Source organism: Phoca vitulina, unplaced genomic scaffold (assembly GCF_004348235.1).
Source record: "Phoca vitulina isolate PV1807 unplaced genomic scaffold, GSC_HSeal_1.0 scaffold13, whole genome shotgun sequence".
Taxonomy (NCBI): Eukaryota; Metazoa; Chordata; class Mammalia; order Carnivora; family Phocidae; genus Phoca; species Phoca vitulina.
Genome location: NW_022589716.1, coordinates 15,381,200 through 15,397,505, shown reverse-complemented (window position 1 = coordinate 15,397,505; position 16,306 = coordinate 15,381,200). Strand labels below are relative to the sequence as shown.

At 42.9% G+C, this 16,306-nt stretch overlaps 1 protein-coding gene and 1 pseudogene across 9 annotated transcripts in view; both read right to left on the bottom strand.

The window, feature by feature from the left end:
* Positions 1-16,306, bottom strand: part of PXK (PX domain containing serine/threonine kinase like) — a 75,209-nt gene that overhangs the window by 41,213 nt on the left and 17,690 nt on the right. For all 9 annotated transcript variants that reach the window (XM_032411613.1, XM_032411606.1, XM_032411614.1 and 6 more), the window contains exons 2-3: positions 9,642-9,692; positions 6,956-7,003 (exon numbers count right to left, since the gene is read on the bottom strand). In XM_032411613.1, the coding sequence (XP_032267504.1) occupies positions 6,956-7,003; positions 9,642-9,692 (99 nt within the window). The remainder of the gene's footprint in view (positions 1-6,955; positions 7,004-9,641; positions 9,693-16,306) is intronic.
* On the bottom strand, positions 10,426-10,498 carry LOC116637286 (annotated as a pseudogene).

Below are 16,306 nucleotides of genomic sequence, written 5' to 3'. Positions count from 1 at the left end.
GTGAAATCCATGTGCCTCTCTGCAGGTCTATCTTTAGCCTCTGTGCTGAGTACCCAGCCATTTCTATCTGGAGATGAACATCCTTACGTTCTTTGGTATTTTCTTGTATTAGGTCATTATTTCTTCCCCTCTGTGTCCTTTGCTCTCTTTCCTCTTATTCCAGTGTTGGGCCTTCTGGACTGGTCCTCTATTCTCATCTTTTCTCTCCTACTTTCCACCTTTGTTAAACAATATTTTTTCCTACTGAAAAAATTTTCTGGGATAGTTCCTTTAACATTCAGCTCTTCTAAAGAGTTCTCATTTCTACTATTATCTATTTTTTTATTTCTGAGTATGCTTTCTTTTCTTTAATAGCATCCTGAATGTAACGCAATTTATCTCTCTGAGATCATAAAAGATAATCTTTCTGAAGAGCCTGAAATGTTCCTCTTACTGCATATACTCTGCTTCCTGAAGGTTCTTTTTATTTTTTTTTGTTTGTTTTCATTGTTATCTTTTATATTAAAAGTGTTCCTTGGGGAGGGGGGGTGCCTGAGTGGCTCAGTTCGTTAAGCGTCTGCCTTTGGCTCAGGTCACGATCTCAGGGTCCTGGGATCCAGTCCCGGGTTGGGTTCCCTGCTCAGCGGGGAGTTTGCCTGTCTCTCTCCCTCTCCCTCTGCCCACTCGTGCTTGCTCTCTCTCTCTCAAATAATAAATAAATAAATCTTAAAAACAAAAAAAAAAGTGTTCCTTAGGAATCTGGTGATCCTGGGCTGTCTGCTCATACTAAAGAGCAGGACAACAAAAGCTGACTTAGAAGCACTCGGTGAGTGGCGGAGGCTTATCTGTTGTGGGTTTTATTTTATTTTATTTTATTTTATCTATTTTTTTTTTTAAAGATTTTATTTATTTATTTGAGAGAGAGAGAGCATGAGGGGGGAGGGTCAGAGGGAGAAGCAGACTTCCCACCGAGCAGGGAGCCCGATGTGGGACTCGATCCCAGGACTCCAGGATCATGACCTGAGCTGAAGGCAGTCGCTTAACCAACTGAGCCACCCAGGCACCCGTGGGTTTTATTTTAGCATAGGATTTGACTCAGCTATTTCATTGGGAAAACCTGTGATCTCAGTATCTTTAGCTCTTTCTTCTTAGGTTGGGCAGATTCCCCTTCCCCCAAATCTTCCAATCCCCTGCCTGGAGGGTCTAGGTCTGACTACCAATACTCTGGGAGCTGAAAGGAAGAAGGTTTGCAGAAGGGGGCAAAGGTCGGGGTGAGAGGCAGTGCTCACATGAATTACGTGATTCCTGCGTTCCCCAATCCAAAGACTATTCTTCCCTCTCCAGAGAATAAACTTCCAATTCTCTGCTAGAGGGAGAAGGGCAGGCATAACTTGCTAGATGGGGGAAGATCCGGGGATCTGACTGTTTCTTAAACATACTCTCAACTCCTGATTTCAGCTTGACCTTGCCCCACACTGGAGGCAGCACCTTGCGCTAAACCTTTTGGAGGTTCTGTGGTATCTAATGGGACCCAGTGGAGTTATCCACCCCCGCCCCCCAGCTCAGAATTCTGCCTTCCTGTATCTCCTTAATTGGTTAACTCTCATCCAATGGATTTGCAGCTTCAAATGTTTTGTTGTGATTTTATCTTTTCCTATTCTACTTACCCTTGAGGGTGTGTGTGTGTGTGTGTGTGTGTGTGTCTGTAAGATCAACTTACTGTTGTCTTAGAGTGGTTTCAGGAGAAAGGAAAAGTAAATGCAGGTGCTCAACCTATCATTTTCCAGATCACTTAAAACTTTGTGAGTCTATTTTTTAAACTTAGAAAACAAAGCATCAGGGACGCCTGGGTGGCTCAGTCGTTAAGCGTCTGCCTTCGGCTCAGGTCATGATCCCAGGGTCCTGGGATCGAGTCCCGCATCGGGCTCCTTGCTCAGGGGGGAACCTGCTTCTCCCTCTACCTGCTGTTCTCCCTGCTTGTATGTGCTCGCTCTCTCTCTGACAAATAAAATCTTTAAAAAAAAGCATCAGATTGGTATCTTAATTTAATGAGCAAAATCACTTTCAAAGAGCAGTTGTATTCCACACTTGTGCTTAGATTAGAACAGACCAAGTGACATGCATATTGATTGAGGGGAAGGTCTTAAGAGAAGGGCATCTTTAATTCAGGAAAGGATGTAATCTAAATCACCCATGTGGGCAAACCTAAGTTAGCCTGTTCCACTCTGTATTTTTCAAACAACAGTGAAGACTTTGAACTCAACATTGGACAAGATGAAAAGGCTGGCTTACAATCCTAAATTGCCTATTTCTCCAACATAATTATGAAAATGTGTGGGAGCATACTTAGAATGAATTTTCTATCATGGCAGAATTCACAGCTAGATAAGACACATAAATTTCAGGTCATTTTCCTCATTTACACAATTAGGCTTTACCTAATAGCAGTTTCTTTATTAACTAAATAAAAAGCATACTTAAGAAGAAAGCACATCACTCAGCTAATACACATCCAAGTGAATCACTTCATTATTATTACTATTATCATTATTATTTTTGTTCCAGAGCATTAATATAGAGTAATCAAAGGTACTACTAAAAAACAACTGATATTTCTTTTTTTTTTAATATTTTATTTATTTATTTGACAGAGACAGACACAGCTAGAGAGGGAGCACAAGCAGGGGGAGCGGGAGAGGGAGAAGCAGACTCCCCGCTGAGCAGGGAGTCCAATGCGGGGCTCGATCCCAGGGCTCTGGGATCATGACCTGAGCCGAAGGCAGACGCCTAACGACTGAGCCACCCAGGCGCCCCCACAACTGATATTTCTTTTAAAAAATTATTTTTTTGGAGTGCCTGGATGGCTCAGTCAGTTAAGCGTCAACTGAATCAGGCTGAATCGGGCTCCCTGCTCAACAGGAGTCTGCCTGTCCCTCTTCCTCTGTCTCTTTCCCTTCCCCTCCCCTTGTGCTCGATCTCTCTCAAATAAATAAATAAAATCTTAAAAAAAAAAAAAGTGTCCAACTCTTGGTATTGACTCAGGTCGTGATCTCAGGGTCCTGTGATCGAGCTCTGCATCAGACTCTGTGCTCAGTGCAGAGTCTGCTTGAGATTCTCTTTCCCTCTCTCTTTGTCCCTCCTCCCCATGCTGTCTCTCTCTCTAAAATAAATAAAATAAATATGAAAAAATATATATATATGTAAAATTACCAGGTACCAGTATCAGCCCATTTGCCTGCACTACGTGCCCGACAGCTGACCCAGATGAATCCTACATGACTCAGAATGGAGTCACATCTACATCATCAGATTCAAACCCCAACAGAGCTATTTTTCATTCATGGTGAGGATATGAAAATGAGTTTGATAAGGTATTTGTTTTGAACTCTGTGGCCTCCAAGCTTCCACCAATCTATCTGTTCAAGCTTCATTTCACTTTAGGAAAAGGTATTGATCTGCCAGACATCCCATCAGCTCTTCCAAATCATCAGGTGAAACAAAGTGTTCTTTGCCAACAGCTGCAATTACAGATTCTTTGCTAGGCCAGTCCACTAGACAGACTGGAGGTTGTTTCCTGCTCTGCCTTAAGATCTCACAATAAATACTTCTACAAGTATTACTAGTATGTAATATGTGTGTTATTTTAAAATCTTGCCTTTTAAAAAAGATTAGCATTCAAGAGACACTTACTTTCTCTTTTAGCTTTCTCCCAGAATTTCTAAAATGTTTGCCAATTATAGAATATAAAATTTAGAAGTCCAATGACTCATTAGGAGGGAGGGAAAGAGAATATTAGCACAGAGAGCAATCAAGTCTCTCCGCAGTGATTTCCTAGACACCCACACATTGATGGCTTCAAGCCATGGCACCTCACCATCCCATTTTCGAGAGCCTTCCTCTTTAACATGCCCTACGGATTCCCTTCTTGAGTTCCTTGTATACGAGGAAGAGAACAAGAAAGCCAGTGGAGAAGTCCCCAAAGACCCATCCATAACACCTGCAGAATGATAAGGCGAAGGGGGAATAATCTCCAAAGTGAGGTCTAGAGCCCATAATCTGAGCCACTAGTAGAGGCCTCTAAATTAAATTACATGACAAACTATATCGCAGTTTCAAGAAAACTAGTTCTATCTGGAGGAGGAACCAACAAACTCTGAATCTGTTCATCTTTCATTTTCATGATCAGAGCTCAGTGGTCTTCAACCATATTCCAGTGAGTATTCTAGGGAGTTCTGAGCTCTCAAAAGACCCTCAATTTGTGCCAATCTCTACGTAACAGTAGAGTCTCTCCTATGTCAACAGTGAGCAATAAAATTCAAATCACAAAGCATCCGTGCTACAATAGACCTGACAAGTCATCTAGTTCAACCCGTTGTTTCAGATGGGGAAAGGGGGGAATGGAGAGGGAAAAGAAATGACCCAAGGTCTCCCTGCTGTAAGGGGCAGAGTCTGGGCTCCTTCCCAACCTGAGCATTCCTGGCTCAGTCCCCACCATTTCAGCTCCTACGCCTTTCTTTTGTTTTGTTGTATGTGGTCTCCCTAGATGGTTACTGATTTGATGTTGCCTTTAAAATAAGGTAATGATTCGGGACACCTCGGTGGCTCAGTCGGTTGGGGAGCTGACTCTTAGTTTCTGCTCAGGTCATGATCTCAGGGTCATGGGATCAAGCCCTGCCTGGGGGCTCCCCGCTCAGTAGGGAGTCTGCTTGTCCCCCTCTCTCTACCCCCCCCACTCACATGCACCCTCTCTCTAAAATAAATAAATAAATCTTTAAAATAAGGTAGTGACTCTTCTTTACCACAAAATATGCTCATTATAGAAAGTTATGAAAATGCACCTTTCTTTTTCTATTTCTTTGCTTATTTAGCTTATCTCTGCTTGTTTATGGAGAACTTGGAAAGTACAAAACAGTGTAAAGAGCCAGAAAAAAAAAACATAAAACCCATGATCCTGCCACCTGGGGATCACCATTGTTAACAGCTTGGCATATTTCCCTCCAATCTTTTTTTCTAAACATTTCATGTAATTATATTATATTGCATGTATAATTTTACATCCTGCTTTTTTTTTTTTTTTCAGTTTGGCATCTTTCCTATTGGAGTCAGACAACTCTGCATATGTATTATGTTTCTCTTTCTTCAGCGGGAACTCATCTAACCATCAGAAAGGGTAATCAGACACTAAAAATCATGGTCACAGTTTTATTCTGTGGTTTTTAGAGTCTTTTTGGTCTTTTTTATGGAGGTTGTTTTGAAATTATTTTCTTGCCAAAAAGCTGTATGTACTTTCTTCTGTTTGTTTACTTGGATCTAGAAAAACCTCCCACTGAAATGATGTCTGGCCATATCCTGCCCAGCATAAGCCAACATCAATACACATGGATATTTGCATTTGAAATAAAATGCACACTGAAAGTGCCTATTTTAAAAGGGAAAATCACACTGAAGCAAAAATAAAATTCTATTATATTAAAAAGGCCATAATTGAATAGTCATAGAGATTCAACCTTACATGCCCTAAGCAAGAACAAACAGGAGATAAAACCCTCTCCACTGTCCCCCACCCATTCTTGGGAGCTGGGCCTAGACAATTTCAATTTCAGAAACCTTCCTCCCATGAGTCTTACTCAGTCCTGGCTGAATGACACTGTACGAAGACCACTGGGCAAAGGTTCACTTGTGCATCAACGTGAAAACACATAGTAGGCTCAGTGTTAACTCCCAGATGCTCACGCCATTGTGGAAATGCTGCCTGGGAATGTCGGGAGAGACTTGTGGAGAAAATCCACTGCTGGAATAAACTATACATCAGTGCCTTATCCACAATGTCATCACAGACCCAGCTTTTGTCTAAGCGGAAAGAATATGCTATAAAAATCCATACATGAAACCAATTAAACTCATCAATGAGGAGAATTTGATCTCTGCCAATATTTTATCTGGAGATTTAAATCGGTCATACTGCAATTAAAATTTAAAAAGACAGCATTTGTCAAATGCACAACCATCTGTCAGTTACATAAAGGTCTGCAGACACTCAGGCCAATTCTATCAGAGAGCAAGTTAGGCATTCATGTTTTCAGCTGGGTTGTAAATAATGTTACAGCTTGGACTCTCTACGTATGCTGTTTTCCAAAGCCTGATCAGTAACTGTGGTCTTCTGAAGGAAAGGAAGCATGTTGCTCGCTCTCAGCCAGCAGTCCTCCTGACCTTTGTGGACAGGACCAGAGGTCACTCAGAATAGGTAATACGTGATGGCTAGCTCACCAATGAACGGGGCGCAGTGCTTCACCTCCTGGCTGGACTGGTCATAAGCCAAGCGCTCCGGCTCAGGGTTTATGTTACCATTCAAGTCTGAGATGTGAGCCAAGCCCAGTGGTCTGCAGTAACCAATCTGCTAAATGGGTACATGGGTAGTACTGCCAGTACTTACTATGGTGTGAAAACCCCTCTAGGACCCTTCCATCATGACCAGCACAGCTCTTTCCAGAAAAAGACTCTGCAGCTCATCCCTCTTTCCATTATGGCCACCAAGTTAGGAACATTTAAGTCAAAGGGATTTAGAAATAGGTATTTAAGAGAAAAAAGTTACACTGAGAAAAGCTATCTCTAGTTACTGCTGAGTATTGATCTGCAACGCTGACTATGCAGTCTAGCTCAGTGGCAAGGGTCTGAGACAGTCCCAGCTCTAAGTGAACGACTCCAGCAATCCAGCTAGTCATTCCTCATCTGTGCAAAGGACTGTGGTTAGGATGCAGTCTCGCACACAGGTACTCACTTGCCAGGTGACTATAAATCACATGTTTGTTCCCAAAAGTTTATTTTTAGAGCCACACATTATCTGTATAACGTATAAGTCTATCTCCTCCCCCAGAAAAATTTGCTCAATTTTTTGTTCCTGATATTGCCATTTCCAACCAGTTTCTAGGACACCCCAAGCAATGACCGTGTGTCATTAGTGTTTTCGAATATTTACCTGCAAGCTGTTGTTCAGCAAATCAAAGTCACTGTATCTCCTAACGATCTGTAAGACAAGACAGTGGTGTTTTCATTCGGCAAAGACCATCTCTTTTCATTTCCTTATTTAATATTTATTGGCATTCTAGGGCCGAGGCACTTGAACTAAGGGTAGTGGGGCTTATATCTGGTGCTTAACTTGCTTAACTGGACAGGCCCAGAAAACAGACCTAGCAGTGCCCAGAGTTGGCTGGGCCATGGGAAACTGGTTAACGCCAGTCAAACACACAAGATGCCAATAGGTAAGAGAGAATGATGATGTAGTTGTTTTTAGGGTGAATAGCCCTTTAAATATCTTTCTCATTAACCAGGCACCTGGAACGATGAATTAATGATTTACTCCCTCATAAAAAAAAAAAGTTTTATTGAACATGAAATCGAAGTAAAAGGAAGCGGACAAAGCGCTTTGAGGCCCTTTCATCCTTGCCCTGGATGAAATTTCCCCCGGTTGAGAGCCCACCATTCTAGAGACAGGACTGTACCTGCAGGCAGAGAGGCCACACCTCTCCCGGACACCCCATGTTTCCCCTCTTGGCAGACAGTCCACTTCCCATTGTCTACACATCCTTTCTTAGGTATGTTGATGCCACTGATTAGGCCAGAGTCAAATTCCACTAGCTCTTCAGGCTCTGGGCAAGGAAATTATTTTGATTTGGAATGGCTGACTTGAACCTTTATTGATGACTCTCAAATGTTAGTGAGCAGAACTACCTACCAATCTTCTAGGACTCTGCCCTCAGAGGATCTCCTACAATAGGCGCACAGTGGAGCCCAAGAGTCTACTTTTTTGTGAAGTATCCCGGGAATTCTAATGCACTGTATCTGGAAAACTACACCAAGGATTGATTTCTCTGGTAGGACAATGCTGTTGCCCTGCTTGTCAACTACACACGCAAGAGTTCAACGGAAGGCCATCCCTCGTAAGTGCAAAGGAGCAAAAGGCAGCACAGCGGCTAATCACAGAGAATACACAGATTCCAGCCCTGTTCTGTCACTGATTTGAGTGTGACCATGGCCTCGTTACTAGCCCCTTGAACGTAAAACGGGGAGCTGCAATCATGCAGAACTGTCTTTAAAGGGTTAAGTGAATTAATGTGCTTGAACCCGTGCCTGACAACAAATGCTCAACAGATGTTAAATGGTGCAACCATTCACTCAAGAAGCAGTTTGAAATTTTGGGCCAAGAAAAGACCAAGTGTGGACCACTGTGGTCCAGGACTGCTTAGGGTGAGAGGTAAGATTCAGGCCTGAAGGACAAGGTAAGATGTTTTGTAGTGGAGACGGGGAGGGTAATTATAATTACGAAAGCAAGAAAGAAATGGCCCTGGGCGCGTGGGTGGCTCAGTCGTTAAGCGTCTGCCTTCGGCTCAGGTCATGGTCCCAGGGTCCTGGGATGGAGCCCCGCATCGGGCTCCCTGCTCAGCGGGAAGCCTGCTTCTCCCTCTCCTACTCCCCCTGCTTGTGTTCCCTCTCTCGCTGTGTCTCTCTGTCAAATAAATAAATAAAATCTTGAAAGAAAGAAAAGAAAAGAAAGAAAGAGAGAGAGGGAGAGAGAGAAAGGAAGGAAGGAAGGAAGGGAGGGAGGGAGGGAGGGAGGGAGAGAGAGAAGGAAGGAAGGAAAGAAGGAAGGAAGGGAGGAAGGGAGGGAGGGAGGAAAGAAAGGAAAGAAAGAAAGGAAAGAAAGAAAGGAAAGGAAAGGAAAGGAAAGGAAAGGAAAGGAAAGGAAAGGAAAGAAAAGAAAAGAAAAGAAAAGAAAAGAAAAGAAAAGAAAAGAAAAAAAGAAAGAAAGAAAGAAAGAAAGAAAGAAAGAAAGAAAGAAAGAAAGAAAGAAAGAAATGGCCCCTAGAGAGAAGTGAGCCACCCTCTGCAAAGTCAACTGACAGAGGAAGGACCTCTGGATCCAAGTAGGAAGTTTTTTCTCTCCGAGGACTGCAGACCCTAGGGCCATAAGGTGACCCTCACCTACAGTCAGCGGGGGACCTGGCAGTAGCGTTTTGCCCGTGAGTGGACTGGGAGTCCATGAAATACACAGTGTCCGAGCTGTGCAATGTCCAGGGTCCTGTCTAGCCTTTCCACCCCATGGACTTAACTCTAACCGGCCCCACCTACACCATGGCTTCAGGGGAGGAGGTGTGCTAAGAACAAAACAAGTAATCTGCCTACTATCTATCTATCCTACTCTGGGTCAAACTAGAGAACAAATTCCTAGATACTCTCTGTGGTAACATCATACACAAATTAAACCAAACAAATGGGAACAGAAAAGCCTTTGGAAATAAATATCTTTTTTTTTTCTTAATTTTTTTTTAAAGATTTTATTTATTTATTTGACAGAGACACAGCGAGAGAGGGAACACAAGCAGGGGGAGTGGGAGAGGGAGAAGCAGGCCTCCTGCTGAGCAGGGAGCCCAATGTGGGGCTTGATCCCAGGACCCTGGGATCATGACCCGAGCCGAAGGCAGACGCCTAATGACTGAGCCACCCAGGCGCCCCTGGAAATAAATATCCTAAAGCTGAAGGTTTATCTCTAAAAGAAACAGGATTCATATATATGAATGTTTTGGTTTTTCCACATTTTTGGCTGCCCCGAGTCAGACTTTTAAACACTTAAACATTTTTCTAGGGACAAAAAAAAAAATGCTTACCTGCCAACTGTTTTCTACAGAAATTCCTCTTTGCACCCGAATGATGTACTCCTAAAAAAAGAGGGGGAAAGCCTCAGTTATAAGACACCCAAATCAGAGAATCAAAACTAAGTGAAAATATCAGATAAAGTAGATTTCAGAGCAAAGAAAAGTACTAGAGACAGAGGATATTACATCGAGATAAAACAGTAATCTACCAGCAAGACAAAGCAATCTTAAATGTGTATATACCAAACACCAGAGCTGTAAAATATGAGAGGCAAAAACTGATGGAACTGAAAGAAGAAATGGGCAAACCCATGGTTACAGTTGGAGACTTCCACACCCTTCTCTCAGCAATTGATAGAACAATTAGAAAAACAGGAAGGACACAGAAGAACTCAACAATATATCAACCGACAGATTTAATGAGCATTTTTGGACACTCCATCTAACAACAGCAGAATACACATTCCTTTCAAGAGGCTATATAGATGGCAATAAGCACATAAAAAGATGTTCAACATTCCTAGTCATCAAGCAAATGCATAAGAAGACCACAATGAGATAGTACTATACACCTACCACAATGACTAAAACAAACAAACAAAAAATAATACCAAATGCTGGCTAGGATACAGAGAAACTGGATCACACATATATTGCCAGAGGGAATGTAAAATGGTACAGTCACTCTGGAATACAGCTTAACAGTTTCTTAAAAGATTAAACATGCAGCTATCATACGACCCAGCAATTGTACTCCTGGGCATTACCCCAGAGAAATGAGCATTTATGTTCACACAAAACTTGTACACGAACTCATAGCAGCTTTATTAGTAACAAACTATAGAAATGATCCCTGAAAGTATAGTCTTAGCAGCTTTATTAGTAACAGTCCAAAATTAGAAACAAGCCAGATGTCCATAAACAGGTGAATGGTTAAACTTTGCTACATCCATATCATGGAACAACACTCAGAAACAAAAAGGAATAAACTACTGGTTCACACAACAGCTTGGATGAATCTCCAGAGTTATGCTGAGTGAAAAAGCCAATCCCAAAAGATTATAAACTATATGACTCCATTTATATGACATTCATGAAATGACAAAATGATAGCTATGGAGAACAAATTAGTGGTTGTAAGAGTTAAGGCTGGATTAGGAGGGTGTGGGGGGGAGGGAAGCAGGTGTGGCTATAGAAAGGCAAAGTGAGGTGCTATGCTTTGAATGTTTGTGTCCCCTCAAAATTCATGTTGAATACTAACGCCCAAAGATGATGGTATTGGGAAGTAGGACCTGTGGGAAGTTCTTAGGTCATGGGAATGAAACTCTCATGAATGGGATTACTGCCAAATAAAGGAGGCCCCAGAAGGATCCCTTGCCCCTTCCACCACGAGGACACTCTGAGAAGGTACCAGCTATGAACCAGGAAGAGGACCCTCCCCAGAAGGCAACCATGCTGGCACCGTGATCTCGGACTCTCATCATCTGGAACTGTGAAAAATAAATTTCTGTAGTGCATCAGCCATCCGCCCCAGCCTGGGGGATGCTTGCATTGATGGGAATGTTCCGTATCTTGAGGGTATCAATGTCAATGTGGTTGTGCTACTGAACTACAGTTTTACAAGATAGTACCATTGAAACAAACTGGGTGATGGACATATGGGATCTCTCTGCATTATTTCTTACAGCTGCATGTAAATCTATAATTACCTAAAGTAAAAATTTTGAACTTAGGCATTCAAAACAAGGTGTGGTAGCAATCAGAAGACTAAGATCCACGATTTTCAGTGTTCAGAGTTGCATTCTATATGCATCATCAGCTAGAGAAGGCCAAGATTAAGAAAACAAGTGAAAGGGTAGAATAGAGAGGCAGTGATGGCATTTTCCAGAGAAACCAAATCCAGAGACAGCCGCCCCCCCACCTGCCTGATCATTAACATCTCTCTGTTTCTAAGGAGGAGGGAGAGGAGAGGGTATTAAAAATACACATTCTCAGGCTTTGTACCAGACATGCTGAATCAGAATCTCTAGGATAGAACCCTAGGAATTAGATGTGTTAACAGCCTCCCCAGGTAATTCTTACTAACAGGTAAGCAGGAAACACAGACCTAGTCCAGCCTTCTGTCTATATACACAGGGAGTCATGATGAAGGTATAGATTAAATCATATAAGAATGTTGACATTCTTTCCTCAAATGCTCAGAATTGTTTTAATATCTTTGGGTGGTATGATTTAGGCATTACCGACAGTCACTACTCAACAAATGCTTATCAACACAGTATTCAACAAATCCTTTCTACTGAATTCTCATTTAAATAGAAGATTTAGAAAACAAAGCCAAATAAGCATTGTTAACCTGGAGACTGGATTTTAAAACAGATCTTAGTGCACTATCATTCATTTTCATTCTGTTTATTTAAGAAAGGTTGATAAAGTTCTCATAGCAGGAGTTCCTGCCTCCTAGGAAAATGTTAAGGATGGTAATTCAACAATATCCACTCAATTATGAGTGAATCAACTGTGTACCTGGTGCTATGCTTAGTTGGGTTCATATGGGGTTATAAAATAAATATTTTAAGACTGATTTGTGTAGTGTGGTAAATCTCTTAAGCAATATGCTAATGCAATTATTTCTGAATATATACGGATAAAATGCTAAAAACTTCCGACATTCTTAAATTTGCGGGAGCAATCCTTTAGGTTGGAAATTTTCTTTTTTCCAGGGTTGTCTTACTGGCAAATTTTCTGGGCTGTTACTTTCTCAGAGGCAAGCTGAAATTAGCACATATAATTGAGTACTTCAAACAACTACACATCAACAAGCTTTTCTGATGCCTAAAATTGGGGGGAAATGTTAATTCTCAAAAATCACTTCTAGCGTCTATTAGTTCACTATGATTTATGAGAGGAATAACATTAATTTCAAAAATTCCGGTTCAGTGTTGGGCACTTGGTTGGTAGGTACTGAATAAACATGGCTGTCTCGCTTTACATACGTTGAGTTTAAAGTTCAGAACTGTGCTTTCCGAAGACGTTGCTACCAGTAGTAAACATCCGCTAAAGCACCCATAACGTTCCAATCCCTGTACTTCTTCCACGCTGCGGTGTAAGTTTGAACAAGAAAGGTACAGTCTGACTCCATTCCTTCCTTCTGTAGACACACAATTTAGATTTTTTAAAAAAACTTGTCTATAAACATGTGACTCTTGATCTCAGGGTCGTGAGTTTAGACCCACACTGAGGGTAGAGTTTACTTAATAAAATTCAGAACTTCCTGAACATATATTTGTGCCAGAATAGGTTATGTCTACACTATTCAGTCAATTGGCAAACATCTTCTCATTGTATTCCTTCATATATGCTCTTCACCCTTTATTCCTCTCCCCTCCCCCCAACTGACAGTAATCATTATGTGTTCTAGTCTTCCATATGCCTCTAGAGTTGTCCCTACTCCAGGATCCCAGCACTATCAGGCTAATAGTCTTGCTAAGGTATTCCTGAAGTCCCTTCGCTGATACCCTATAAAGTTGGTTATTATTGATTATGATTATTATATTGTCTTAAAAAAAAATCTTGTCTGTAAAATGGCACACAATAATGACTGGGAAAAGCATTTGGCAGAGGGAAGCAGTAACTACAAGATAATACCTGGGTCATGATGTCAGACTGTGATAGCCAAAATGACGTCCTCATTAAAGTTTGTGCCAAGACATTCTTTAAATTTAGGCCAGTGATTTCCAAAGAGGGTGATTCTGACCCAAATGACATTTAGCAATGTCTGGAGACATCTTTGGTTGTCACAAGGGGTAGGGGAGTGCTACTGGCAACCAGTAGATAGAGGTCAGGGATGATGCTAAACACCTACAGTGCACAGCACAGCCCACCCCCACCCCCCAACAAAGAACTACCTGGCACCGAATGTCATTAGTGCCAAGGTTGAGAAACCCAGGTTCAGGTGCATCGAGAAACCAGCCATCCCAGTCCATGGAGGCTTGGGTTACAGGGTGGTGCTGGGGGTTACCTCTGTCATCATCTGCCCTTGGCCGTAGCCCACTGGTACCTCGTATACAACACCATTTGTAACACACTTGTGTCCACCTAGACTTTGCTTAGTTACTGGGGCCTGAAAGCACCACCCATTGTGTAAAAACACATTAGGACCCATTAAGGGTTCCCTGTGGTCCCCAAGTCCCATCTGCCATCTGGTAACAGATACAGAAAGACACTGGGGAATATAAGGTGATTTCACTTGAAAATATTTTAAGTAAACTCTACCCCCAACGTGGGGCTCAGACTCACAACCCCAAGATCAAGAGTTGCTCTACCGACTGAGCCACCCAGGCACCCCTGCTCAGAAATATTTTTATTCCAGTTCAATAAGACAAGTTGGTCCCTAACTATAAAACATTTGAATTTTTTTTAGTTTGCTTGATACCACCTTCCACTTGACCAAAAGGAAATACTTTCACCTCAAATTTGTACAGTAAACATAGCACAGCTGTCCATTGCTGGCAACCGGTGGTAGCTCTTACTAAAGCAGAGAGAAGAGTGCCCTAGGGACTAGCAGAAACCCAACATTTGAAGTCAGGCCTCCTCCTCCCGAGCTGCAGTCAGCAGCCCAGAATCCTCCAGCGAACCATTCCCATCTGCCCCACCATCTCTGATGTGCAATGGAAACTGCAGTGTATATCAAAGAGACGACAAACCAGCAAGGCCCGTCAGGCAACGAAGGGAAAGCTAAGAGCTCTGTAATGCAGCCTGAGTCACACCGATCCACACCTGCCGCCAAAACCCACCATCTGCCGCCACTTCCCCAAAGGGCCTTCTTCTTGCTCTTCCTCACGCCACCACACCCTTTATCTTGGTGGGGCAGGGTGGCCACCCTGTCAAGCCCTAGTGTTTTGGCTAGTCAGTGCGGTCTGGCGCAGTTCTTCCAACTGGAAAGGCCCCAGGACCACAGAATTTCTGACTTAAGTGAGGTTAGAGAAGAGAAGTGAGCACCAATCCTGTGCCAGGAACTTTACTAAGCCCTTTACTCGTTTCTCTTTCAATGTTCACATTAGCCTAGAGGGTAGATCTCAGCTCAGCTAAATTGAGTGAGCTGTCCAAGGTGGCACGACTAGGAAGCAGCTGAGTGGGAAGTGCAACCCGAGTACCTGATTCCCCAGACCTTCCCACCTGCCAGGCATGACTGGCAACCCTCGGGGACCTGGGGCACCCTGAGCTCTTTCTGCAGCCCTGAAAGATGAGAGTCCTCACTAGTTGGTGGAACTCAGGTGGTTCATTTCTAATGATGTTGACCTATTGACTCCAATCCTGGGGGGAGGGGGGCGGGGTTGGGGTTGTCATTTCCACAACTGTTGCTTAATGCTTCCAACACAGGCCATTTTCCAAGTAAGCATCCTCAATGGCATTTTGTTTCCTGAGTTTTCAGAGAGGTATTTAAGATTTCCCTGCACAACAGCTGATATTCAAAGATGCCTTCGTTTGATGAAATTGTAGGAAAAACTAAGGAGGAAAACTTATTTTGAATCTGTCTGGCCCCAAATGACATTAATGAGGCCATAAACACAGATCACTTTGGGGGGAAAAGACGTGTTAAAGGAGCTAAAACCAAAACTTAAGCAAACCTTCAAACTAGGTTAACCCACATAATTCTTCTTCCTTCCCTTTTGGCAGAGAGATCAGATTTACTCAGAGACTCAAAGTACACAGAGATGAGAGCAACTGTTTGGAGATATTTTACCTGTCCGTGTTGCCACATCATCAGCTCTAAAGCAGAGGGTTCCAACCCTGCTGCATTCTATAATCACCTAGAGAACTGAAAAAAAAAGGATACTAATGGTTTGACCCTCCCTCCTGGAGATTCTGATTTAACTTGTCTGGCTGAAACACAGGCATTAGTAGGTCCTAAAAGCTCCCCAGGTGATTCTAATGTGCAGCCAGGGGCGAGAACCACGGTTCTAAACCTCTTGAAAAGGAAACAGCTTTACACTGTAAAAATAAAAACCCTCTCAAGAGAGGAAGGAAACAAATGAGCCAAGCACCCACCAAACCTCACAGCCTCCTCCATCCCCACCCTCACCCCTCCTTGTCGATGGGAACCATTACCCTCATTTTGCAGCTGGGGACAAGGAGTCTCTGAAATGGCAAATGCCTTGACTAGAAAGTGGTAGCTCTGGGGTAGGAGGCCCGGTCTCCGGCTAGCCACACCACTCTCTTGAGTTCATTCCCAAACCCACTTCCTCCTGGCACTTTCCCTTCATAGGAAGGCCTGCAAAGAACACTGAGCATGCGTGAACTTGCTGGACATCCAACATCATCCTACTTCCCTACTCAGGAACCTTCCAGGGCTCCCACTGGCCACAGAATAAAACCCAACTCCTTAGCCTAGCTTCCATGTTCTGCTATCACCCAACCAAAGTGCTCTAACCCTTCCTTCTCCTCAAACCCTCCTCTCCTCAGTCAGACTCTGTGTATCCTAAACATCCCTTACTGACTCCCCTCTTTCTCTGTTCTAGAGTCAACACCTGGCAAGGTCAGCTGTTTAATCATGTTACTGCTATTTCTGTCCTATGTCTACCTATGTCTGGGGAGAGGAGGGACTCTCTCCAACTGAATTAAGTTCTTCAAGGGCTAGAATCACATATTTCTTTGTATTGCAAACAGCACCCAGC